The following is a 27,593-nucleotide window of genomic DNA, read 5'->3' on the forward strand; positions in this document are numbered from 1 at the left end:
AACTAAATGCAGTGAAGTAACAGCTCGGACTATTTTTGAACTTGAAGTGGGTACCAGATCAATAAAGATAAATCCCTTTGTTTCCAAGCCTTCAAAAATAATTTTAGTGTGGAGGATTGAGCCTTTGTTATAGTAAAAAAATTTAAAAAAATATTGGGATTATAGAATTTATTAAATATTTTAATTTTTCTACTTATCTAATGATTATTATAACATGATATTATATTTCATATATTGTTGTTGTTGTTGTTATTGTTGTTTGAGCCTAATCTTAGCTCTGTACTCGAGAGATCATTCCTGGTGGTACTGGGTCAGCCATAGGTAAAGTGAGCACCTAACAACACTTTCTCTCTCCAGCCAGTGTATTTGAGATTATGCTTCAGTTTTTATGCCTTTGACTCATCCTTTCCACTACACTGAATTTATATAAGAACAGCAACCATATTTCTCTTACATTTTTATCCCAGATAGCATCAAGCAATAAAAAAAAAACAACACTTGCACTATTCAGTGTTCAAGAGAAATGTTTTAAGTTTTTTTTTGTTAAATTGCATAAAAAGGGGAGTCACTCTACATCTGAAATTACTCTCTGTCTATCCATTAAAATTGTTTTTTTACCTAAAAAGCTGTGTCAAGTTGCTGCTCCTATATTTAGTCAAATAACCTGTTCCAGTGTGTACATACATATTTTACAAAGATCATTCTCATTTATCTTTCTTAGTCATTTAAATTTCTTAAGGATAAGTGAACTTAATTGTGTTCACAGTGATAAGCTCCATCCAGACATACCGACAATGAAAAGTTTGCTGTATTTTTATCTTAAATATTTCACTCTTCAAACCTTCATTTTACTTGCTCACAAAATAAACTGCAAACATTAAATATTTTTGAAACTAGAATAGGTTTCTGAATATAAAAGAACACTGTAAAGAATTAAGTAAACACCAGTCATTGAAGACTATTCTTGGAAAATTAAATTGGATTTTCTAAACATAGAGATAGATATCCCTGTCATCTTTACCCTTGCTGATTTTTATCGTACAAAGTCATCTATATAAAAATAGTATGAGTAAACATTGCCATTGGAACATGATTTTTATCCTATTTCTGTCATTCACAAAACTACTTTTTTCCTTAGAGTTACATCAGACGTATAAATATTATGCATTATTTACCTATTAGTTTTGAAAATACTTTAGTCATAGCCCAAACAGAAAATCTTTTGTCATTTTCATTTTATAGTCTCCAGTCATAGTAAGAAGAAATATTTTTGTGTTTTCCAGATTTCCCAGGTTTTCTGTTAGCAAAAACATGTTGCAAAATTATAAAATACTGAAAAGGGTCAAGATCATTCATTTTAACTGCATTATAAAGCCCATTTCTAGAAGACTGGCTCTTGCAGTCTAAGTTTATGTATTTTTTCTAACTCTCTTGCAATAGATGTTGAAAAGCTGTGGCAAGGAAGAGGAAAATGATTTGGAAGAAGAAAACAGAAAATTATTAGAAGAACAGGAAAAACTGCAAATGGAATTAAGAAAGACATCAGATGGTAACTTTGTATGCATGCATAAAAGTAGAAAGAGAAGCATGATATTTTATGCTGTTGCATTTCACTGTTTTCCCTAAAACAAAGCTAATGGCTCTATGTTCTTTTCACTATAATACCAAGAATGACCTATTTACAAATTCCTGCTCAAATATAAAGATAAAACATTGTGTCGGCCAAGAGAAACATGGTCTGTTATACAAGAAAACATGTAGGTGTTTCAGATTTGTGTTGTAAATATAAATGTGCCTACCTTAGCTCTTAGCTATGTTCATGAAAACTTTGTTATAAGCACATCTTTAAAAAATTAAATTACATTTTCTATCATAATATATTGCTTCAGGGGAGAGTTTTGCTCTAAGAAAATGAATTATTTATCTTAGATCCTAATGTTTTTTACCTAGCAGAAGGAAGGCATTCCCTGAAATGGATAGTCATTGAACAATTCAATCTGGGTTATCTACTACTGAGAATCTGAATGTCTCATTCCAAAAGGCATTGCAGAGAGAGCTCAGAAGGGACATCCTCTCTCCATTTGTCTGAAGACCACCATTTCCTTCCTTCCTTCCTTCCTTCTTTTCTTCCATCCTTCTTTACTTCCTCTCCCTCCCTCCTTTTTCTTTTCCTTCCTTCCTTCCTTCCTTCCTTCCTTCCTTCCTTCCTTCCTTCCTTCCTTCCTTCCTTCCTTCCTTCCTTCCTTCCTTCCTTCCTTCCTTCCTTCCTTCCTTCCTTCCTTCCTTCCTTCCTTCCTCCCTCCCTCCCTCCCTCCCTCCCTCCCTCCCTCCCTTCCTTCCTTCCTTCCTTCCTTCCTTTCATTAAGAAAAGCAATGCAAACAGCCAGAGCAACAGTACAGTCTATAGGGTGCATGCCTTGCACACAGCCGACCTAGATTCAGTTCCTGTCAACCATGTAGTTCTCTGCCAGGAGTGATCCCCGACCTCAGAACCAGGAGTAAGCCCTTAGCACCACCAGTTGTGACCCAAAAACAAAACAATAACCACCACCCCCACAATATTTTTCTTTCACTTAGTCAAAAAGAGTTTTGGTGTCCCCTTAGAGCAGCATTCCCTACCAGTGATGTCTTTTCTGATGCTGTTCAGTCACCTCTCAGCCAGTTAGGTTTAAGATGGTGATTAATATATAGACCTTTTCCAGTGTCAGTTCTTTCCCACTACTTTATGTTGGTGTAAAAGTCCAATGAATGAATCAGAGACTACTTGGTGCCATTTGTAAGTTTAAATTTAAAAAAAAATGTATGTATTTATTTATTTCTACTGTATGGTTGCTATACAATAGAAGATCCCCATAAGGGGGCCAGAACAGTGGCACAGTGGTAGGGCATTTGCTTTGCATGTGGCTGACCTAGGAAGGATCGTGGTTCGATTCCTTGGCGTCCCATATGGTACCCCAAGCCAGGAGCAGTTTCTAAGCATATAGTCAGGAGTAACCACTTAGGCAGGGGTCCTCGAACTTTTTAAACAGGGGCCAGTTAACTGTCCCTCAGACCATTGGAGGGTCTGACTATAGTAAAAACAAAACTTATGAATGAATTCTTATGCACACTGCATATATCTTATTTTGCAATGAAGAAACAAAACAGATACAAATACAATATGTGGCCTGCGGGCCATAGTTTGAGAACCACTGCCTTAGAGTCACAGGGTGTGGCCCAAAAGCCAAAAAAAAAAAAAAAAGAAGACACCTATAAGGTAATTGCTATTATTGATTAATTCTCAATGTCAGGATAGTGTTTATATCATGTTATATTTAGATTTGAGCTGGAATGCCCCAGAATATAAGCTGTTTCTGAGAAGAATTATAAAGCAAAAATCTATAAATTTTTTCATGATTATTTTATAATTTTCACAGAAAATTATCTGGCTATTTTCTTCTTTACAGTGAAAAATGATAGAGGCAGTAATTTAAACATAGCTTACTCTTCTGGAAAGGGTAGTGTGTGTGGTATGGCCTAGTTCATAGCTTCTTAAACTCTGGGTTGCAGTCTATACTGGATATCCTCAACTTTAAAACAAAATTATATTACAGTAAATATATGAAATGTTATCAGTTAATTTATTTGTGTACCTATTTTAAATAGCTATTGCAGGGGGTCCTGTAGAAATCTCAGGGGAAAATGAACAAGTAGGAACAGTTTAATGTCCTGATATAGCCCAAATTTTAAAAGCTTTTATTGTCATTTCTACTGACTTCTCTAGTACAAAAAGATCTAAAATACTTGAATGATGGCACAGCAGGTAGAATGTTTGCTGTGCACGTGGCCAATCCAGATTTGATCCCTGGCACCCCATAATATGATCCCCGAGCCTACAAGGAGTAATTTCTGAGCTCAGCCATGAATAAACTGTGAGCACCACCAAGTATGGTCCAAAAATAAAACAAAGCAACAGCAACAAATAGATCTAAAACTGTGGGGCTGGACAGATGGTACTGTGGGCAGCTTGCTTGCCAGATGCAACCCTTAGTGTCTCGTATAATCCCCTGAGCCCAGATTAGAGTTATTCTTGAGTGCAGAGCTAATAGTAAGCACCAAGCATAGTCAGGTATGGCACAAAAATAAAATAAAAATGTCTAAAAACAGGAGTAAGAAGTTTGAAATAATTGTGTTAGTCATCTACCCTCTATAATAGATATTTCATAAGAGAAACAGTGTACCATTTTCACCCAACATAAAATACTATGCTAATCCTACAAGGATACCTGGTTCTACTTCCAGGATGCCTTTAAATTTGTTTTTGGATCACACCTAGCGGTGCTCAGGAGTTATTCCTGACTCTGCACTCAGGGATCACTCCTGACTGTGCTCATGGAACCATAAGGGGTGATGAGGATCAAACCCAAGTTGGCTTCATGGAAAACAAGCACCCTCTCCACTGTATGATTGTTCCTACCCTTATATTCATTTATATATAAGAAAGGATCAGGGCCGGAGAGATAGCATGGAGGTAAGGCGTTTGCATTTCATGCAGGAGGTTATCGGTTCGAATCCTGGCGTCTCATATGGTCCCCCGTGCCTGCCAGGAGCAATTTCTGAGCCTGGAGCAGGAATAACCCCTGAGCACTGCCGGGGTGTGACCCAAAAACCACACACAAAAAAGAAAGGATCTTTAGGGGCCCGGCGAGGTGGTGCTAGAGGTAAGGTGTCTGCCTTGCAAGTGCTAGCCAAGGAAGGACTGCGGTTCGATCCCCTGGCATCCCATATGGTCCCCCCAAGCCAGGGGCAATTTCTGAGCACTTAACCAGGAATAACCTCTGAGCATCAAATGGGTGTGGCCCAAAAAAAAACAAACAAAAAAGGATCTTTAAGTATATTATTTTTTTATAATTATCTTTATTTAAACACCATGAGTACAAATATGATTTAGTTGTATGATTACAGTCATGTAAAGAACACCCCCTTCACCATTGCAACATTCCCACCATCAATTTCCCAGATCTCCCTCCTCCCCACCCCCCACACCTGTACTCGAGACAGGCTTTCTACTTCCCTCATTCATTCACATTGTTATGATAGTTTTCAGTGTAGTCATCTCTCCAACTGCACTCATCACTCTATGTGATGAGCTTCATGTCATGAGCTGCACCTACCAGCCCTCATCTCTCTTGTCTCTGAGATACTGTTAAAAAATGTCTTTCATTTTTCTTAAAACCCATAGATGAGTGAAACCATTCTGCGTCTTTCTCTCTCCCTCTGACTTACTTCACTCAGCATAATAGATTCCATGTACATCCATGTATAGGAAACTTTCATGACTTCATCTCTCCTGATGGCTGCATAGTATTTCATTGTGTATATGTACCACAGTTTCTTTAGACACTCATCTGTTGAAGAGCATCTTGGTTGTTTCCAGAGTCTGGCTATTGTAAATAGTACTGCAATGAATATAGGTTTAAGGAAGGGATTTTTGTATTGTATTTTTGTGTTCCTCAGGTATATTCCTAGGAGTGGTATAGCTGGATCGTATGAAAGCTCAATTTCCAGTTTGTGAAGGAATCTCCATATCGCTTTCAAAGGTTGTACTAGACGGCATTCCCACCAGCAGTGAAAAAAAGTTCCTTTCTCTCCACATCCCCGCCAGCACTGCTTGTTTTCCGTTTTTGTTATGTGTGCCAATCTCAGTGGTGAGAGGTGGTACCTCATAGTAGTTTTGATTTGCATCTCCCTGACGATTAGTGATGTTGAGCATCTTTTCATGTGCCTTTTGGCCATTTGCCTTTCTTCATTTTCAAAGTGTCTGTTCATTTCTTGATTTTTTTGATGGGGTTAGTTGTTTTCTTGTATAGTTTTGTCAATACCTTGTAAATTTTGGATATTAGTCCTTTATCTGATGAGTATTGGGTGAATAATTTCTCCTACTCAGTGGGTGGTCTTTGTATTCTGAGCACTATCTCCTTTGAGATACAGAAGCTTCTCAGCTTCATATAGTCCCATCTGTTTATTTCTACTTCCACTTGTTTGGAAAGTGCTGTCTCCTCCTTAAAGATGCCTTTAGTCTCAATGTCCTGGAGTGTTTCACCTACATGTTGTTCTATATACCTTATAGTTTCAGATCTGATATCAAGGTCTTTAGTCCATTTGGATTTTACCTTTGTACATGGTGTTAGCTGGGGGTCTGAGTTCGCTTATTTGCAAGTGGCTAACCAGTTGTGCCAAACCACTTGTTGAATAGGCTTTCCTTGCTCCTTTATCAAAAACTAGGTGCTTATATGTCTGAAGAACCTTCTCTGAGTACTCAAGCCTATTCCACTGATCTGAGGGTCTGTCTTTATTCCAATACCATGCTGTTTTTATAACAGCTTAAAATTGGGCAAAGTAATGCCTCTCTTTTTTTTTTTTTTTTTTGGTGGTTTTTGGGTCACACCCGGCAGTGCTCAGGGGTTATTCCTGGCTCCAGGCTCAGAAATTGCTCCTGGCAGGCACGGGGGACCATATGGGACGCCAGGAGTCAAACCGATGACCTCCTGCATGAAAGGCAAACGCCTTACCTCCATGCTATCTCTCCGGCCCCTATAATTCTTTTTTTAATCCCCTTTTGTTATTGATGATAATTGCTGCTATAAAAATTCATCGAGACACACTCTCCTAGTCTTGTACTTAACATATAGTCATATAATTATGGTGTTTTCCAGGTCACATACCAGGTTGTGGGTCTCTAACACCTTAAAAGCTTCAGTGCTTGCCAAAGTCTGGCTCCTTTAGTTGTGCTGTTTGCAGCAAATCACACTCCTGAAGTTATGCAGCTCACTTAGTCAGACTCTGGCCATAGAATACCCCAGCATCCAGCTTTTTGGCCTTGGTGCTTGCAATCCCCTGGCAGATATAGCTTATGGGTCTAGGACTCACAGACTACAGAACTGCCAGGCTCATGCTCAGGTTGTGAAAGCAACCTGATATTGAACTCGTGGCCTTATGTTTGCAAGAGACGTGTTCTGAGTCACTAAGCTATTCTTCTGAGCCCAGGATTCCTTTCTCCATTCGCCATGCTGTAAGCAAGGTGGTACAAAAATAAATGACTTGGGGCTGGTGAGGTGGCGCTAGAGGTAAGGTGTCTACCTTGCAAGCGCTAGCCAAGGAAGGACCGCGGTTCGATCCCCCGGTGTCCCATATGGTCCCCCCAAGCCAGGGGCAATTTCTGAGTGCTTAGCCAGGAGTAACCCCTGAGTATCAAATGGGTGTGGCCCAAAAAAACAAAAATAAATAACTAAATAAAAATAAATGACAGACAGGCTGTATATCATCCATACAGCCTGAGTGGTACCACAGCACCCGTCCAGAGCACCATACTGGCAGGTCTGTGGATAAGGGTAGCCTCTTCCAATAATAGTAATGTAAAGAGACTCAACATTTTAAGAATGTAGATGTTTCTAAAAGATGATCTTTTAAGATATGACCAGCTTCTGTGTTTCAAGTGTAGACTATAGAGCTACTTTTGACATGAAGCACTGTTAGGATAGAAGCAGATTTTACCTGTTTGAGTGTGTCCTGTTTGGTTCCTTCAAGGTGTACAATATTTTATGAACACAATTTATTTGCCCAAAGTTATTATTTTAGATAACATTATTAATGACCTTGAGAAGAATGAAATTTCCTCTCAAAAGGAGCTGTATCCTTTTGGCTGTGATCCCTTCACACTTATACCAGTCAATATATTAAGGCAAGGAATAAATCAATAGAACAGTATACAATACAATACTCTGTACATATAGTAAAATGCCAGAACATTCACTGAATTCTTTTTGTTGGGTTGGGTTTTTTTTTGGGGGGGGGGAGGGGGGCTTCACCCAGCAGTTTCAAGGTTTCTCCTGGCTCAGTAATCAGGAATTAGTCCTGGCACATTCAGTAGATCATATAGAATGTCGAGGATCTAACCTGGTTAAGCCACATGCAAGGCAAATGCCCTACCCACTGTTCTATCTTTCTTGCTTAACATTCACTGTATCTAAGAAGTGAGGGTATGAAGGCTAACACTGCTAAAGAATGTTTGGGACTCTTATTTTTGGGTTGCACACAGTCAACCTTGGTGCATGTAGTTCCTTTTACTCTGTTCACTCCATCTTGGGATTACCCACACACCTCTATTCCAGGAGTCCAGTGTTTCCCTTATCTTTATGGCTTACTCTTTTCAGGGGTTATCTGTACCCTCTGAATGGGATATGCCAGTAATTTCTTTAATTTTATCAAGTTCATTCCTCTCTTCTCATATTTCCTAAATAAAATTGTTTACTATCTGTCTCCTTGGGAATTTTTTTGTTTGTTTTTTGGGTCACACCTGGCTGTACTCAGGGGTTACTCCTTGCTCTGCTCTCAGAAATTGCTCCTGGCAGGCATTGGGGACTATATGGGATGCCGGGAATCAAACGGAGGACTAATCCTGCATCGGCTGCGTGCAAGGCAAATGGCCTTCCGCTGTACTATTACTCCAGCCTCCTTGGGAAATTTTTAAAAATGTTTCAGGAAGTTATTTTATATTTGAAAACTGAATGGCAGAGGCCAGAGCAGTGGAGCAAGCCGTAGGGCATTTGCCTTGTATGCGACTAACCTAGGTCCTGTATGGTCCCCAAGCCAGGAGCGATTTCTGAGTGTATAGCCAGGAGTAACCCCTGAGCATCACTGAGTATGGCCAAAAAACAAAAACAAAAAAAACCTGGATCAGAGCGGTGGCACAATGGTAGGGCATTTGCCTTGCAAGCGGCTGACCTCGGAAGAACCACAGTTCAATTCCCCGTCATCCCTTATGATCCCTCAAGCCAGGAGCGATTTCTGAGAGCAGAGCCAGGAGTAACTCCTGAATGTCACCAGGTGTGGCTCAAAAACATACAAGCAAAAAAAAAAACCTGAATGGCAAAGCAGTATGATTTGTTCTTGAGAGAGATTGAGAGAGAGAAGGGAAAGCAAACTGTATTTTCTTTTTTTTTTTTCTTTTTCTTTCTTTTTTTTGGGGGGGGCCCACACCCAGCAGTGCTCAGGGGTTTCTCCTGGCTCTACGCTCAGAAATCACTCCTGGCAGGCTCAGGGGACCACATGGGACGCCGGGATTCGAACCACCGACCTGCATTACGAGGCAAACGCACTACCTCCATGCTATCTCTCTGGTCCCTCAAACTGTATTTTCTATAAAAATTGAAAATTGTCTTATTCTTTGTGTTCCTTTAACGTAAGTGAAGCATTTTCTCCAGTATATATGAATGGAAATAAAACATAAATACAAGTGCTTATTTAAGCTGGTTAATTGGCAAAGTGGCATCCTGAAGGCAGTTATTCTGCATCCCCTATCAGCAGTGCCAAACTCACATCAGTTTTTTTTTTTTTCTTTTTTTTTTTTATTAATTATTTTTTTTATTATTTTAATTATGACAACAAAGATGCAAAGAAAGAGGACAGGGTAAAGTTACAGTGGAAGCCCAATCACCCATAAACAGGATTCTCAGTAGTTCCATCGATGATATCCCAGCCCTGAACTTTCAGCCAAAGAACATTAAGAAAAACAAAACTGAACCCATGTACAATACAATTACTTTGTCCCTCAAATCCCCAGTTGTAGTACATATTGTTTCTTAGCAGCACACCATATAATCTAAAGATATTAGACTTATGTAACTCTTTAAACATTGAGGGCAAAGTACATTTATCTAGTTCCATGCACATGCTTACTAGTTTAAGTTAACCTCAAAAGTTTTAATGGGTTGTTTTTCTTAAGGATTGGAGTCAAGAGAACATAGTAAAAAACGATATTAAAGTGGCATTTGTTTGCATAGGCCCACCAAAACATAAGGGACATGGAAAGACAAATTATGGTCTAAATACATGGAGACCCTGTCCTTCGGGCTTGGGAGGGTCTCTCTCCCTTCCTGGAGCTGGATTTTTAGCAGCACGGGCGGGCAGCTGGCAGACCTCCGTATGTGCCAGCGGCCTTTTGGCCTGGCCTAGGGTGGGGGGCCCGGACCTGGGTCACCCGAACCCCCTCTCCCCCTTTCCTCCGGATCTCCAGGTGGGTTTCTGGGAGGAGCTCATGGGGCACCCTGGGTTTTCCCCCACTCCCAGGCCGGGTCCGGGGACCGGCCTAGGTTGGGCTTAAATCCCTGTCCTTCGGGCTTGGGAGGGTCTCTCTCCCTTCCTGGAGCTGGATTTTTAGCAGCACGGGCGGGCAGCTGGCAGACCTCCGTATGTGCCAGCGGCCTTTTGGCCTGGCCTAGGGTGGGGGGCCCGGACCTGGGTCACCCGAACCCCCTCTCCCCCTTTCCTCCGGATCTCCAGGTGGGTTTCTGGGAGGAGCTCATGGGGCACCCTGGGTTTTCCCCACTCCCAGGCCGGCTCCAGAGTTTGGATCAGGGGGTGGCGTTTGATCTGGGGAGTGGCAGATAATTTCTCAGCTATACTCAGGCTGTCACTGGCAATTTCATACCAGTCTACATTTTGATCATATGCTCCTCCCAACCATCAGTACCCCAGATTTACCCTTCTTAACTTCAGTAACCCACAGCTTCAATCTCTGACCAAAGACATACAGTAGATCTTACAAATCCCAGAACTATTTAGAAGGACATAAATCGAACACATATTGAACACATATATCTTTTGAATATTTTATGATTATTTTCTTTAACTGCTGTAACTCTCTATATATTCTTCTACCATGATGTTTCTATCCACTTTTCATCTTGTCTTTTCTTTGTAAGCTGTTCAGTAAGGATTGTGGTGGAACTGTCCCTCAGTTTGATGCCTATGATTGAACTATGTCATGGAAATTGCTGGTCTTGTTCCTATTGCCTCCAGATGCACCAATAACGCTTCGTGGCATTGATCCTTGTTTGCATAGACACATTAAAATGGGAAAACACTATACATACAGATTAGTTATTATCTAATAAATCTCATTACAATGTACCTTACACCCTGAATATTGATATAATAACCTGGCATAGGCCCTAGTTGAATGGGCATTCTCCATTCACGCTGGAACCAGGCAAGCTATCTACGAAACATCCAAGGTCTTTTATAGCAACAGTTGGAAGCAGTCCTCTACCAGGAAAGACACTACCAAGGGTGTGACATCGACCTCCTAAAAAGACACTTCCGTTTACACTGAGAAGACGTGACAACAACAATGACCTGCGAGAAGACATGACAACAACGATGACCTGCTCTACAGGACATGGTTCTCTCTATTGCCCCTTAAGTGTGAGGTGAAACGAGAGGATGCTCTGCACCATCCTGACTGCAATATGGGATATGCAGACTCCAGGATCTTTAATACAGAAGAATGATACCAACAACAGAGACTATGTGAGGAATGGAGGTGTATTGCCACTACAGACTATGACTTGAATTGGACAAACTAGTTTGCCTGGAGCCTAGAGTCAGTCCTGTGCCAGGAAACTCACATCAGTTTTTAACCATCAGATTGTCATCTTTATTACTGCTTCAGTGCAGTAATATAGCCTTACTGATCCCAAAGAGTACATGCAGGTCCCAGAGCACCTAATTTATCTCAGCACTAATTTATTCAGGTGGAAGGACCTGGTCTGTCATTTCTAATGAACTATTTAACAATAATTTTGTTGTCCCAGTATGTGGAATAATTGGGAAAGAGCACTGCCATGAAAAATGAGACCTTAAGCTTTGAAGAATTTAGTGGAGCTCACAAGCTCTAATAATAAAAACAGACTGCTTTTTTAGTTGAAAACCTTGTGATGTTCAAGGAGATTGACTTCAAAGGACACTTTCAGGATGGTGACTTCTACTTATCCTTGTAAATAATTCCTTCTCCATATTTATTCCTTAAACCAAAGAAATACAAACTGTTCATTTCTTGCATGCATCTAGCAATGGTAAAAGCAAAAACAATTATTTTCTAGGTTTCTTTTTTTTATTTTGGCCACACCTTGATGGTGCTCAGGGGACCATAAGGACGCTGGTGATCGAACCAAGGTTCATCCTGGGTCGGCAGCATGCAAGGCTCTATCACTGTGCCCCTCTCTTTTTTTTTCTTCTAAATTTTTTGGGGGATACACCCAGTTGTGCTCAGGGTTTGTTCTGTTTTGTTTTTTCAGCCACACCCAGTGGCACTCAGGAGTTACTCCTGGCTCTGTGTTCAGAAATCGTTCCTGGCAGGCTCAGGGTCCATATGGGATGCCAGGGATGGAACCCAGATCCGTGCCAGGGACCATGTGCAAGGCAAATGCCATACTGCTGTGCTATCACTCCTGCCCTACCCCAACATCTGCCGGCGGCGGCATCGCTAAGGAGTTATTCCTGGCTATGTGCTCAGAAGTCGCTCCTGGCAGACTCAGGGGACCATATGGGATGCTGGGATTCAAACCGAGGTCCGTCCTGTTTTGGCTGTGTGCAAGGCAAACATCTTGCTGCTATGCTATTGCTCCAGTCCCAGTCCATTTTTTTCTAGATTGATTTAAAGTGTTATGGTTTACAGTACTGTTATGATGGCTTTCTATGTACATAATTCTAACACCACATCCATCTCAATGTGCCTACCTCCCTCTTTCAAGGATCCCAACACCCCTCTCTTTCAATCCTCCAATCCTCCAAAAACTCAATTTTGTGGATCAGTTCTTTCATTGCCTTTGACCTTTTGTTAACCTTTTGCTTTATATCTTTGTCCCACACATGACAGATCATTCTGTATCTAACTCAACATAATATCCTCTAGTTCCATTCATGTTGAAGCAAATCGCATGATTTTTTAAATTCATTACAGAAAAGTAGATATGGTTTTAAAAGTGATTTAGCTGCATATAGAAATGTTCTTTTCCTTTAGGTTCATTTTTTTTTTTTTTTTTTTTGGTTTTTGGGCCACACCCTGTGACGCTCAGGGGTTACTCCTGGCTATGCGCTCAGAAGTTGCTCCTGGCTTCTTGGGGGACCATATGGGACGCCGGGGGATCGAACCGCGGTCCGTTCTAGGCTAGCACAGGCAAGGCAGGCACCTTACCTCCAGCGCCACCGCCCGGCTCCTTAGGTTCATTTTTTAATTTAAAAAGATGTTTCCTGGGGCCCCAAGTAATAGTACAGTGAGTAGGACATTTGCATTGCACAAGACCAACCTGGGTTTGACCTTCAGCACCTCCTATGGTCCCCTGAGCACTTCTAGGAGTGGTTTTTGAGCACAGAGCTAGGAGTCAACACTGAGCACCGCCAGGTGTGGCAAAAAAAAAAAAAAAAAAAAAAAAGAAGTTTGTAAGTCTGGCAGTCTTACAACACAGATGGAATAATAATACATTTTTCCTACAAAAAGGGGGGGAGGAAGAAATGAGAGAAAAGAGATTGAGGTTAATTCCTTATACTATTCTACCTTTATTTTCCCTTTCCTTTTATTCTATCAACTTTTCAAAGAGCTTTTCAAGTAATTTATCCATTGCAAGATCATTTAATATAGGATATAATTAGGGGCCGGAACAGTGGCGCAAGCGGTATGGTGTCTGCCTTGCGCTAGCCTAGGATGGACAGCAGTTCCATCTCCCGGTGTCCCATATGGTCCCCAAGCCAGGAGCAATTTCTGAGTGCATAGGCAGGAGTAGCCCCTGAGCATCACTGGGTGGGGCACAAAAAATATAAGATATAATTAAAACAATTTAAAATATATACTATAAAGGATAAAGTAAAAGTTGCCTAAATGAAAAAAAAAAGAAGTAATAATTTTAGTGTAAGACCTATGATGTAAACCCTACAGTGTATTGGCAGTATTTAACAAGGCTTAGATTTGTTCAGGGAGCAAAACCTATGCTTGTTTAAATTTGTAGTTGATCATGTTCTTAGTACCTTCTCATTGATACTCTTAACTCTCTTCATATATAAATGCTCCCCTGTTGTGGCACTTTGCTTTGCAAAGAACATTCCTTTTTCAGATTGACTTCACCACCCTTGAATTTGTTAGAGTTTTGTTTTGGTTTGATTTGGTTTGGTTTTTGGGTCACACCCAGCAGTGCCCAGGGGTTATTCCTGGCTCTACGCTCAGAAATTGCTCCTGGCAAGCTCAGGGGACCATGTGGGATGCCGGAATTCGAACCACCATCCTTCTGCATGCAAGGCAAATGACTTACCTCCATGATATCTATCCAGCCCCTTGTTTTTTAATGCCATCATCTAAAGCCATTAATAAACAAGTCATACTTTCATATAGTGAAAGAAAAAAAAATTTCAGGGTGTGTGTGTGTGTGTGTGTGTGTGTATGTGTGTGTGTATGTGTGTGTGTGCGTGCGTGTGTGTGTGTGTGTGTGTGTGTGTGTGTGTGTGCTTGAGTGTGTGTTTGGGTCACATGGTGGCCGCTCAGTGGTTACTCCTGTCTCTATGCTTAGGAATCACTCTGGCAGGCTAAGGAGACCATATGGGATGCCAGGGATTGAGCCCAGGTGGCCATGTGCAAGGCAAACATCCTACCTCCTGTGCTATCACTCTGGCCCCTAAAATTGTAAATTTATTTATTTATTTATTTATTTATTTATTTATTTATTTATTTATTTTTGATTTTGGACCACACTCGGTGATGCTCAGGAGTTACTCCTGGCTCTGCACTCAGAAATCGCTCCTTGCTTGGGGAACTATATGGGACACCAGGGATCGAACCATGTTCTGTCCTGGGTCAGCCACATGCAAGGCAAATGCCCTACCACTGCGCTATCACTCCAGCCCCTATATTTGTAAATTCTTAAAGCATGGATGCAATATCTTTAACCTATTAAAGCTACTATCTTATTTTTTAATCATTATTTAAAATATTCTTGGTTTTGGGCCACACTTAGTGATGCTCAGTGGTTCGGCTCTGAGGAGTCACTTCTTTCTGGCAGACTTGGGGGGAGCCATATGCAACAGTGGGGATTGAACCTGGGTTAGTCATGTGCAATGCAAGCACCCTACCCATTGTACTTCCCACAGGCTTCTAAAAATATTATTTTTAGTCATAAATTTTACTTTCTTACCCCTTAATAAGTTTTCATGACTGATTATGGAAAGAACAATATTTTTGGAGAAAGAATCATTTTTAAAAACTATTTTTTCGGGCCCGGAGAGATAGTACAGCGGCGTTTGCCTTGCAAGCAGCCGATCCAGGACCAAAGGTGGTTGGTTCGAATCCCGGTGTCCCATATGGTCCCCCATGACTGCCAGGAGCTATTTCTGAGCAGACAGCCAGGAGTAACCCCTGAGCACCGCGGGGTGTGACCCAAAAAAAAAAAAAAAAAACTATTTTTTCTCTGTTTACATGCCTGAAAATTTCTGCTGCTTTGACCAAAATTTTTTATTAATAAACTTAAGGGAAAATTCATATTACAGAAAATGAGTTGACTTTATTTGATAATGAAATGGGCAGTATATATTGATAGTATGCGAAGTATAATAATGAAATCTCAGACTCATCCATTCAGTCAGGTTTTAGCTCTTAGGGGGTGGTGGTATTGTGAATTACAGGATGAATTACCACTAACTACTTTTTCTTTACGTGTGTCAACTAAACACATGCACATGTTGTCTAACTAGACAAACTTGGCATTGGACTGTTTTTTGGGTACTAATTTGTCACTGGCATTTTATCCTGTCTGCTTCCTGTCAGTTTTCCACTTGGTTGTGAAATTTTCCTTTGTTATGAGCAGTTTGTCTGTGTCAAGGACCTGTATGCAATGAGTATATTAATTGTTGTTAGTAGGCAGGAGGAATAGCTAGAAAGGTGAACTGTAACTGACGATGATCACCAGGGATACCTTACATATTATCTGTATCATCAATAGCATTGGCAAGTGCTGTCCAGATGGAGCATAAAGTAAAATAAATCAGTGTTTAACCCATAAGCTTATAGTCTGTACATGTGTATTCACCATAATATATATGAAAATGACTGCAGTTTACTTCCTGCCCTAAGTTAGTTTATCAGAACACTTAGAATACAATATGTCAAGTACTAACTGAATAAAACAGTGAACTTTCCTAATAAAATATAATCAGACAGAGTTCTCTAAAATTGCTAGACACACAAGCTGGCAGGAAAAGGAGTAAAATGGCATTTTTGTGGTGAGATGAACAAAGTATATCACTGTCTTATTTGTCAAAAGTTAATGCAAGGCAAGATATGGTCGAATAAGGAGAGATAAATTGATGGAGCTCCTCAGAGACTGGAAAGAGTGATTAAAATGGCTTTGTATTTTTCCCTGTTAACTTATTCCCAGCCTAGACAGTTATGATCATTAAGGCTTCCATGGTAAATGTATTTATGACATATGTGTCGGCTTGTATCAGGTTTATGGGTTATTTTACTTTTTCTTAAATGCATCACAGGAGCTGAAGCAATGGCACAGTGGTAGGGCATTTGCCTTGCATGATACTGACCCAGGACAAACAGCAGTTTGATCCCCCGGCGTCCCATGTGGTCCCCTAGCCAGGAGAATTTCTGAGCACAGAGCTAGGAGTAACCCCTGAGCACATCACTGGTTGTGGCCCAAAAACCAAAAAAAAAAGGCACCACATAGTTGACCATAATACATTTATTTTCAGATAAGTGATAGAAAGTTTAAAGAAAAAAATAAGAATAGAAAAAGAAAAAGTGGACTGGAGCAATAGCACAGCAGTAGGGCATTTGCCTTGCACACAGCTGACCCAGGATAGACCCAGGTTCGATTCCTGGCATCTCATATGGTTCCCCGAGCCTGCCAGTGGTGATTTCTGGGTGCAGGGTCAGGAGTAACCTCTGAGTGCCACCAGGTGTGGCCCAAAAACAAGAAAGAAAGAAAAGAAAAAAGGAAGGAAGAAAAGAGGGAGGGAGGGAGGGAGGGAGGGAGGGAGGGAGGGAGGGAGGGAGGGAAGGAAGGAAGGAAGGAAGGAAGGAAGGAAGGAAGGAAGGAAGGAAGGAAGGAAGGAAGGAAGGAAGGAAGGAAGGAAGGAAGGAAGGAAGGAAAGGGGGGAGGGAGGGAAGGAGGAAATGAAAGGAAGGAAGGAGGGAGGAAGGAAGGAAGGAAGGAAGGAAGGAAGGAAGGAAGGAAGGAAGGAAGGAAGGAAGGAAGGAAGGAAGGAAGGAAGGAAGGAAGGAAGTACAGTAGCAAGCACATTTGTGAAAATTATTGTATCTCCAATAATGTATTACCACAGTGGCAGAAGATCTGGAAGCTCTTATTGTTAGCTGCCCATTTTGTTAAATGAGCATGTTACTTTAGGGTTGACAGCATCAAACAAATGAAGTTGTCCAGCAATTTAAAGCTCTATTACTGATACTGTGACTTTTGTGGGGCATGTTTTCAGCTGCCAGACCTCCTGGAAAAAGGAGGATGCAGGGGAGGGTGTCCACATTAGCTCTAAAAAGCCCTGGTAATGATATCAGCCCAAATACTGGTATACCTGAAGTTTGGTTAGTCAAATTGGTGTCCCTGAAGGGACTCATAGAAAGGTGGTGAAGCAGGGCCATCAACAAAATAGTAGTTCTGGATGATGAATGCAGCAGGTGTGGCTTCAGGGATTGAATGGGGGCTTGGCCCGCCATCTCCTCCTGAGAGCTTCAGCCTAGCCAGCATAGCCAGTGTACCCAAATTTTTCATGCTTGGTTTACACCTCATTTGAAAAAAGAGCTGGCCCAATGTGAACATGGCAGCTGCTTTTGTGGTTATAGTTACAGCCCAATCAGGTTTATGTTTACAGCCAAGTGCAGAAATTAAACCAGACTGTTCTGTGTCTAAAAATACATTCATTAAAAGGTATGCACCAGAATATTCATAGCGTCTGTCTTTGGCATGCACAATGAAGAATTTCTTTTTTTTGGGGGGGGGGGGGTCACACCCGGCAGCACTCAGGGGTTTCTCCTGGCTCTTCGCTCAGAAATCACCCCTGGCAGGCACAGGGGACCATATGGGATGCCGGGATCCACCGGGATCCGAACCACCATCCTTCAGCATGGAAGGTAGATGCCTTACCTCCAGGCTATCTCTCCAGCCCCTAATGAAGAATCTCTTACTGGTGGTTCAATTGTTTTCTATAATGAACTTTTTTTATTCGGAAAATGAAAAGGTGAGGTTTATTTATGTAAAAAATTATACTTCCAAGGCTAGAGAGGTAGCATTGCACACTGACTGAGCACATGCTTTGTATGCTTGTTCAATCCCCAGCCCCTCATGCTCCCTTGAGCACCTCTGAGGGCCAACCTGAATCACAGAACCTAGAGTACATCATTATTTGTCCTTCCCTCACCCAGAAAAGCACTTGCAAATACCTACGTAAGCCAAGTAGTTTTGTGGCCTGAATTATTTAATGTGTAGCTCCCTATTTTAAAAGTAATTTTAAAAGTTCTTTAACAGTATACTAAGTTACATGAACTACATTACAAAAACAGTCAAAATGTATTGGATAGGCTTGATCACGACACCACCTATTTTAGCCAGTGTTCAGGAAAATGATGCAATGGACTTTGTTGTTGGTTTTTTGTTTTTGTTGTTTCGGCCACATGAGGCAGTGCTAAGAGCTTGTTACTTATTCTGTTCAGGACTAATCCGTGGTGGATTTGAGGGATCATATGGGATGCTGGGGATAAAACTCATGTTGGCTGTATGCAAGGCAGGTGATCTACCCACTGTACTATTGCTCGTACCCACAGACTAGTTGCTTTTAATATCTTATGTATTTAGCACCAAATAACAATAACTGAGCCTTAAGAACTGTATCCAGTGTTGTCATTTTTACTTTTAAAAATTAGTTTTTCGGATCAGAAACTGCACCGTAATGTCCCTCTTCCGAGTTCAATTCAGCAGGTGGTTAATTAAATGCTACTTCTCAAATTAGAAAAAAATATTTCATGCAGAAAAAATATTTCATGCAGAAAAAAATATTTCATGATTCATTTTGAATCATTAGGACAGGACCTAGCATGTTTAGCCATCTGTTAGCTCTTAACCCAAGTTAACTAAATGGAATGGCGCCACACATCTTAAATGCTTAATTCTCCTAGGTGGAGGAAGAGAGGGCAGATGCCAGTATACATAATCATTTCTCATTAATGTCATAATGTGATTAGTTGTTTAGACATCTGTTAGAACCACTGATATGGAATAATAAACCTTTGTGGGAAAATTCTGGTAGCTACATTAGGAGGCTCAGTATAGTTCCCCATGCCACGTGGTCCCCAAGAACTGCACTGTTTAGCCCTGGTTGCCATTGCACCCCTGAGTCTCAGTAGCATTGCAGTTCCAAACCCTAACATTTAACTATTATACCTGCAGAGGCAGGCTGAATAGGGTTAATGCACACACACACACACACACACACACACACACACACATATACAATAGGGTTAATAAACACACACACATACAATAGGGTTAATAGACACACACACACACACACACACATACACACACACTCATTCATTCCCCTAAGCATTACTTGAGAGATGCTTTTACCTCCCCAGGATAAAAAGGTTTTCAGGGGAAAGGGGTCATCATTAAATCCCAATATGAATATTAGTAAACCATAAAATGAAACCAGAACTCTTTCCAAATCTGAAACCCATTGCAATGGAAAGATGATTGTCATTATTTTAGACTCATTATTAGTTAGAAAATATATAACCTCAAATCTGAATGTAGTTCTTCATTATCTTCTGGCTTCTATTGTTTCTAGGTCAGAGTTATTCCAGTCCCATTTATTTTTGTGTGTGTGGCCAGTTTTGTTTTGCCTTTGGAAACTTGCAGAACATTCTGTCTATAGCTTGGGTTATGAAACTAAGAAATTTTAGGAGGTAGTTTGAACAATCAACAAGATCTTGGGCATGAGGAAAAGTAGATGTTATAAGAGATCTCTATTTCTAATTTGGTTGTTAGATAGGCAATATTTTATCCAAAATAGGGAATGAGGGGGTGAGGGAGAGACAAAAGAGGAATAAGATTTTTTATTTGGAGTTAGAGGAAGCAAAAAAAATAATGAGTTTGACTATTTTAAAAATTCTAGATTTTAAGGAGTATCAGGATATCCTAGTGAAAATGCCTACAGAACCGCTAGAAATAAGAGTTTAATTTTGGAAGAAAGATAATCTCAATATAGACAAAGAGGCTCATACAGATAGATCTGGTAGTCAAATCAAGGACCTGATGGCAATGTAATAGAGGAATATATTAGTGAAAAGAGTCATAAGACATTGAATTCTGGAATATTTGAGGGTTGGGCTAAGAAGAATCAGATTGTTCTTGGTAACTACTCATGGCATCTCATGGCATTTAATTCACTGCCACTTAAAGGTGGTATTAAAGATTCTCGAGACTCCAAGTACCTAGGAAACTCTATTTTTCAGTGTGTGCACAAACGCTAAGTAAGTCTACAGAAAATGGAAAGCAGTGTTCCCTGGAGTGGACAATATCACTTCCTCAGGGCACTGGAGCAATGCCAGGGCCATGGTAATAAGACTTAGACGTCATGCAGGAGGAGGAACTGTACTTTCTTTCACTGAAAGGAGGTACATAAGAAACTTTGAGCTATTATATAACATAATACATTATATATGATAATATAATACATATAGCCAGAAACAAACAGAAAACCTTTTATGTGACTTTAGAGAAAAGCTTATCATTCTTTCTAGCCACTGCATTAAGGAACATTCATGACCAATATTCCTATCTGTATTAAAGCTTAATAAATAGCTGCTCTGGAGTGATGACACAGTGGGTAGAACATTATCTTGCATGTGACTAACCCGGGTTCGATACCCAGTATCCCATATGGTCCCCTGAGCACCACCAGGCATGACCCTGAGCACAGAACCAAGAGTAACCCCTGAGCACTCCTGGGTGTGAGCCAAAAACAAAAAAAAGTTAAGGTAACTGCATATTATTTTTGTGGTTATTGTCATCTCAAAAAAAATATTTGAATGACTAGTAAATGACTGAAGAAAATAGACTTAAACTGTCAGTCTAAAACATTTCAAAGCTAATTTCAAGTCAGGGAGATAGTGTTAAGGACTAGATGGTCCAAATATCACCAAGCAATGTGCTGGGAAGTGCTTCTGAGCTTCACTGCGTATGGCCCAAAAAAGCAAAAATAGTAATAATTCAAAACATCTTTTTCAAGGTTAGGATAATATTTTTGAAATTTGCTGACGTTCCAAATCCATATAATAGTGCCTCTTTCTGAATGTCATTAATACAAATAAATGAACCAAATGTTACTTAAACTCATATTAGATACTCTAAATTACTCTCAGCCCTATCAGTGATGAAACATGTAATGATAGATGTTGAATTCTTTTTCTAATTAAAGCTGGAACTAGATTATTTTTTTAAACCGGGCAGGGGGAGAATAACAATAATCTGTGGGTTTTGAATATACTAATTAGCTTGGGATATTTTATTCTTGAATTCTTCTTTGTGGTGGTGGGATATTGGGCCGAACCTAGCAGTGTTTAGGGACACTCAGCTTAGTGCTAAATGTCCTTTAAACAGTGCTATGGACCTTCTGCATTCAAAGTGTGAATACCAATGAGATGAATTGTTTGGGTTATTTTGTTTTGCTTTGCTTTGGAAACTAGAGCATGAGTATTTTTATTTTAACAATTACTTTATAAAAAGAAAAAAGAGTTACTTTATTGTGGTCATAGCCATATGAAAATCTAAGCAGTCTCATATCAAGATGCAATGTGGAAATTACCTTCTCCTCTCCCAAATTGTCCCCTTTTGGTTCCTGTCTCAGTCAGTTTTGTAATGAATAGAAAAATCTCAAACCAGGATAATGATCTTGGAAATTAAGAGGGGAAATGTATCACTGCAACATCCCCTACTGTGTAGTTACTGTTCTTTAGAAAAATTGATGTTGATAAAATGGGAAGCTTTTAGGAGATATCTTAAACTTTCCCATATAATTTGGGTCTTCTCTTATGTTCTGACACTTCATTTATGTCTTGTTTCTTTTATTTGCTTTGTAAAGTTTTTGGGGTTTTGTTTGTTTTTGTTTGTTTTTTTGTTTTGGTGGGGGTCACACCCGGTCGCTCTCAGTGGTTACTCTTGGCTCTGTGCTCAGAAGTTGTTCCTGGCAGGTTCTGGGGACCATATGGGATGCCGGGATTCGAATTGGGGTTCATCCTGTGTTGGCCTCATACAAGGTAAACACCTTACACTATGCTATCGCTCTGGCCCCCTTTTTAGAGTTTTTTGAGCAAAATTGGTTGTTTGTTTTTGAGCCACACCCTGATGGTGCTCTCAGGACTTACTTCTGGCTTCTGCACTCAGGGATCATTCCTAGCTGTGCTTAGGGAACCATATACAGTGCCAGGGATCAAACTCAGATCTGCATCATGCAAGGCAGGCACCTTTCCCACTGTACTATTGCTTTGGCCCCTATTTTGAGCAAATTTATAATCCAAAAGAAACTGACAAAATACACAAATTTTATTTTAGAAGTGTGGCTTATCAACTATCTCCTGTGGGTCAAATTCTATCTGATTTTTTAAAAAATATATATAAATTTTAGATATTCATGCTCCTTAATTTGCTTAATTTCTGTGGTTTCAGTATGGAATAGACTGGACGGAGTTTGTATGGCACAGAAAGTAAAGCTGTTTATTATTTGATCTTTATAAGATCACTTTTTACCCCTATTCAAATTAAAGGTCTTTTTTATTTTATTTTATTTTGGTTTCTTAGTAGCATGCAGCTGCGCTCAGGGACTACCCTGGGCTCTGTGCTCAGAAATCGTTCCTGGCAGGCTCAGGGGGACCATATGGGATGCTGGTAACTGAACCTGGGTCCATCCTGGGTTAGCTGCATGCAGGGCAAACACCCTACTACTGTGCTATTGCTCTGGCCCCTAAAGATCTTTTTAAATATAAGTGAGGTGAAAGTTGTTTCAGCTATCGGTGTTGCAGATTTTACTGTTTACCTCAATGTTTGTTTAACATGCATTAATTAAATAATTTAAGGTAGTATCTATGCTTATATCCAGTAAGGCTAGTTTTTTGTTCTTAGTGGAAGTAAACTGACTCCTTCAGTTGTCACAGATTGTAGGCTGCTAATTCAGATTCTGCGTGTACTGCTGAAACTTGAAAGTTCTTTATAAAGCATACCCTTTGCAAAGCAACTTGTATAACCTTTACTAAATCAGTGCTTTGCCAAAAACATCTGAGTCATACCTGTGTCCTTAGAATGCACCTAATATTCCATGCCTCAATAATAGAGGGGAATGACTCTCACTCTTGCATTGTGGGAATAGAATCCAGACCTCACTAAGGCATCCAAATCATGTGCTCCATCCTTTTGATCTAGCTCCCCAGCCCACAGGTAGTCTCTGTAAACTGGGATCCATCTCTGTTTTGCTCCCATCCTGTTGAATGTTTGCTTTTTGGTATAATAAGATCTTCCAAACTCAGCTGTACTTTTCCTTCTTCAGCCTTTGAATTAACAGTAATTCTTGGTTCCTTTAAACAGGTAATATTTTTAGAAAATAAAATCTGGGCCATAGCTGTGCTCATTGCAACTGGAGTCCACTATTTTTAGGCCCCCCTCCCCCAGCAATCAGAACTGGTAGTAGCTTAAATTTCATTCACGTCTGTAGAGAGGTTTCTGACTGTTCATTCTAATGTAGCTGAATAATTATTCTATATATATTTATATCATAACAACTCCCTTTTTAAAATTCCCCATTAAGTTTTTTTTCTCACAGTTAAATAGTTGGCTGTCCATTTATTATGCATCTTTCTCCTGGACTAGCAAATAAGTGTAATAAGAGCAAAGACCTTTGCTCTCTTTTTACTGTTTCTCAGCACTGAGACAAACGTCTGGAGCATAGCAGACATCCTTTAAATTGTTGAATGGGTAGTGTGTGGATAACTCATCCTAAGGCAGCTTCATCTATCGCTTAAGATCATGCATGAATAGTGAAAACCTTTAGAGGAACTCAACATAGCGTATTTTGGATTCAAAGCAGTTAGAGACTGGGGCTGGAGGGAATTTATCATTTTTGATAAAAACAGGAAAGGTTTAGCATTGCTGCTAAGTGTTCACAGGCCTTTTATAGTCATTGTTTCTGCTGACCTTAGTGTATGATTTTCTAGAAACATTTTGGTTTATTTTCAAGACATTTATTACTGTATTTCCCTTTAGCTCTCTTAAGTAACATATTCTTTTGTAGATAATAAAGGTAGACAGAGATTATGTTTCCTTTAATTTGACATTCTTTTTGTGTTTTTGTTTAGGGGGGACAGGGGTTACTCCTAGCTCTGCACTCAGAAATCATTTCAGGCATGGGCCAGAGAGATAACATGGAGGTAGGGCATTTGCCTTTCATGCAGAAGGTCGGTGGTTCGAATCCCGGCATCCCATATGGTCCCCTGAGCCTGCCAGGAGAGATTTCTGAGCTTAGAGCCAGGAGTAACCCCTGAGTGCTGGCAGGAGTGATTCACCCCCCCCCAAAAAAAAAAAAGAAAAGAAATAATTTCAGGCAGGCTCAGAGGACCATATGAGATGCCAGGGGTCAAACTGACGTTTGCTGTATGCAAGACAAATACCCTACCTGCTATGCTATTGCTACGATCCCCAACTTTGTTATTCTTATTGCTTAGTTCCATGCTGGTTTGGCATCATTTTTTTTTTCTCAGTGCTCACTATCTGTCAAAGTATTACTACTTTGATTTTTATTTTTTATATATACGTACTTGCCACATTACATGTGAGACATAAGTTAAAATAGGTATAATAAAAAAAGAAGAAACTGGTAAAATTTGTCTAACTAAAACAAGAATTTAGAGGTTCATATGATATGTTCTTACTTTGATAGTATTTCCAGCTGAGTGAACTTTATGTTATCTATGGCTACATGTAGATAGGATGTATCATTTTGATTATTTTATTTTATTGAACTTTTTTAAATATTTAAGCACCAGGATTTATTAAATTGGTCATAATCATTGAACTTGTTTTAAATCAGCTTTTTGTATAGAACAGTTTATATTTACAAAAAATTTACAATGGCACAAAGAATTTTCACATATCCCACACTAATTTTAGTTAACTTCTTGCATTAATAATATAAATAAATATATATTTAATATAATAATGACCTAATAATAATATGGTTGCCTAAAGACCATAGTTTATTCAGATTTTCTTAAATTTTGTTGTTTTTGTTCTCACTCAGGACCCTGCTACTCATGATACCACCTTGCTACTAATGGCATTCGAATCCCCATGGATTCTGGTTGGCTTTAATCATTTCTCAGGCTTTCTTCCTATTTATGACCTTAACAGTTTTGAGCAGGACTGCTTCTATGTTCGGAGTTACCTCCTCTTTTTCTCATGGTAAAACTGGGGTCCATGGGGAAGGAATTTGGCAGAGAAGTGTCTTTTATCAAACGATTTTATCAGAGTACATACCACCAACATGGCTTCATCAGTCCAGAATCCCTGACCAAGACAGTATTTTTTCAAGTTTCTCTACTGCAGATTACATTTTTCCCTCTTTCTATGTTTTTCCATACATTTCTTTTTCCATGCATTTTTTTTCCTCTTTCTCTCTTTCCTCTTTGGAAATACATCACTATTTATCCTATCCCCATTCCTACAAAGTAGGGAGTTAGGCTCCTCCTTAATGAAAGAGTTTCTATAAAGATTCCTTGGAACCTCTTCTCTCTCAGTTTATCTGTGTCACTTTGGACTCTTTCCTTTATGATTCAGGTTATAGTTAATATTACCTTATTAATTTTGTTGCTTAAGTTGTTTGATCTCTGGCATTTGGGAGCCATTTTTTATTAACTTTATAACTTGGATACAGGTCCCCCTAATTTTGGATTTGGGGCGGGGGTTTCATTTTTTGAGATTTCCTTATATTCTGATACTTTAACTCAGGTTTATCTTGTCCCATACCTAGAATTTGTGTTGTAGGTGTTGTTTTGGTGCTTCCCATACAGTGCTCAGAGCTTGGGGGTTCTGGGTAATTCTCAACCAGCCAAGCCTGTAGTTCAGTACTAGTGTCCAAGGACGTGACACTACTCAAGCTTGCTGTACTTGGGTCCACTAGGGCCACTCCAGCCATGCCTGGGGCCTCAAGGGCCACACCTATCAGAACTCAGGAGTCCCATGGTGTTGGAGATTGCAGCTGGACAAAGCACATGCAAGACTCCCTGTACTAAATCCCCACTCCCATTTTATATTTGTTTGGGGGGGCACATTTGATGGTATTCATAGCTTGTTTCTGATTCTGTTTAGAGCTTAATCCTGACTCTGGTCAGAGTTCACTTCTAATGGTGTTAGACTACAGTTAGAAAGACTAGATGCCTAGAATTGTGCAAAATCAAGTCCTCTACCTGCTGTACTATCACTTTGGGGACCTTTATTTTCTTTTAAATAAATTGAATTCTGATACTATTGGTTCAATTTTGGTTAAATCTGGAATGTTCTCATGTTTGTAACTTGATCACACATACACCCTACACACTGAGTTTTGGGGCCACACCTGGGGGTGGTCAGATGTTGGGGTACTTTTAGCTTTTACTCAGGGACCACTCTTTAAGAAAAATTGTATTTAAACACCATGGTTAAAAGGTTGTTCATGCTGCAGATCATTTTCACAGATAAATTTTTTTACTCTTTCTCTCTTTGACTCTCTCTTTTTTCAATTTTGACATTGTGGTTTGCACTACTGGTAATGAAAGGTTGCCATGAATGTCCCTTTCATCTTATACCCTTCTGTATTAAAACTGAACTTTTCACTGTGTGGCAAGATTCCTACCATAGACTGGTCCTCTTAATACTCATACCTATTGTCTCTGAATATCATCCCCACACTGTCTTTTATTTTCCTTATATCCATAGATAAGTGAGATTGTTCTATGTTTATCCCTCTCCCTCTGACTCATTTCACTCAGCATATTCTTCCTGTCCATCCTTCTATAAGCAAATTTCATAACTTCATTTTTCCAAACAGTTGCATTGTATTCCATTGTGTAAACATACCACAGTTTCTTTAGCCAATCATATATTGTCAGATACCTGGGTTGCTTTTAGAGCCTGGCTATTATAAATAATGCTGCAGTGAACATAGGAATACAGAAGGCATTTTTGTATTGTGTTTTTGTGTTCCTAGGGTATATCCCTAGGAATGGTATTGCTGGATTATAAGGAAACTCAATTTCCAGTTTTGTTTTGTTTTGTTTTGTTTTGTTTTGTTTTTTGGATCAAGCAATGCCTGAGGCAATATGTTGCTTTCTTTTTCTTTAAAATATCTTATTTTTCTTTTTTTTTAATATCTTTATTTAAACACCTTGATTACATACAAACATGATTGTGATTGGGTTTCAGTCATGTAAAGAACACCCCCCCCTTTACCAGTGCAACATTTACTTTCTTTTTTCTTTTTTTTCTTTTTTTCTTTATTTGAACATCTTGATTACATATATGATTGTGATTAGTTTTCAGTCATGTAAAGAACACCCCCTCACCAGTGCAACATTCCCACCACCAATGTCCCAAATCTCCCTCCATCCCACCCTACCCCTACCTGTACTCCAGACAGACTTTCCAGTTCCCTCATGCATTCACATGATTATGGTAGTTCTCTGTGTAGTT

At 39.8% G+C, this 27,593-nt stretch overlaps 1 protein-coding gene across 2 annotated transcripts in view; it reads left to right on the forward strand.

The window, feature by feature from the left end:
• Nucleotides 1–27,593, forward strand: part of LOC126022627 (B-cell receptor-associated protein 29-like) — a 73,017-nt gene that overhangs the window by 19,090 nt on the left and 26,334 nt on the right. For both annotated transcript variants that reach the window (XM_049783609.1, XM_049783602.1), the window contains exon 6: nt 1,441–1,549. In XM_049783609.1, the coding sequence (XP_049639566.1) occupies nt 1,441–1,549 (109 nt within the window). The remainder of the gene's footprint in view (nt 1–1,440; nt 1,550–27,593) is intronic.

The sequence above is a fragment of the Suncus etruscus genome, chromosome 1, assembly GCF_024139225.1.
Source record: "Suncus etruscus isolate mSunEtr1 chromosome 1, mSunEtr1.pri.cur, whole genome shotgun sequence".
NCBI classification, from domain to species: Eukaryota; Metazoa; Chordata; class Mammalia; order Eulipotyphla; family Soricidae; genus Suncus; species Suncus etruscus.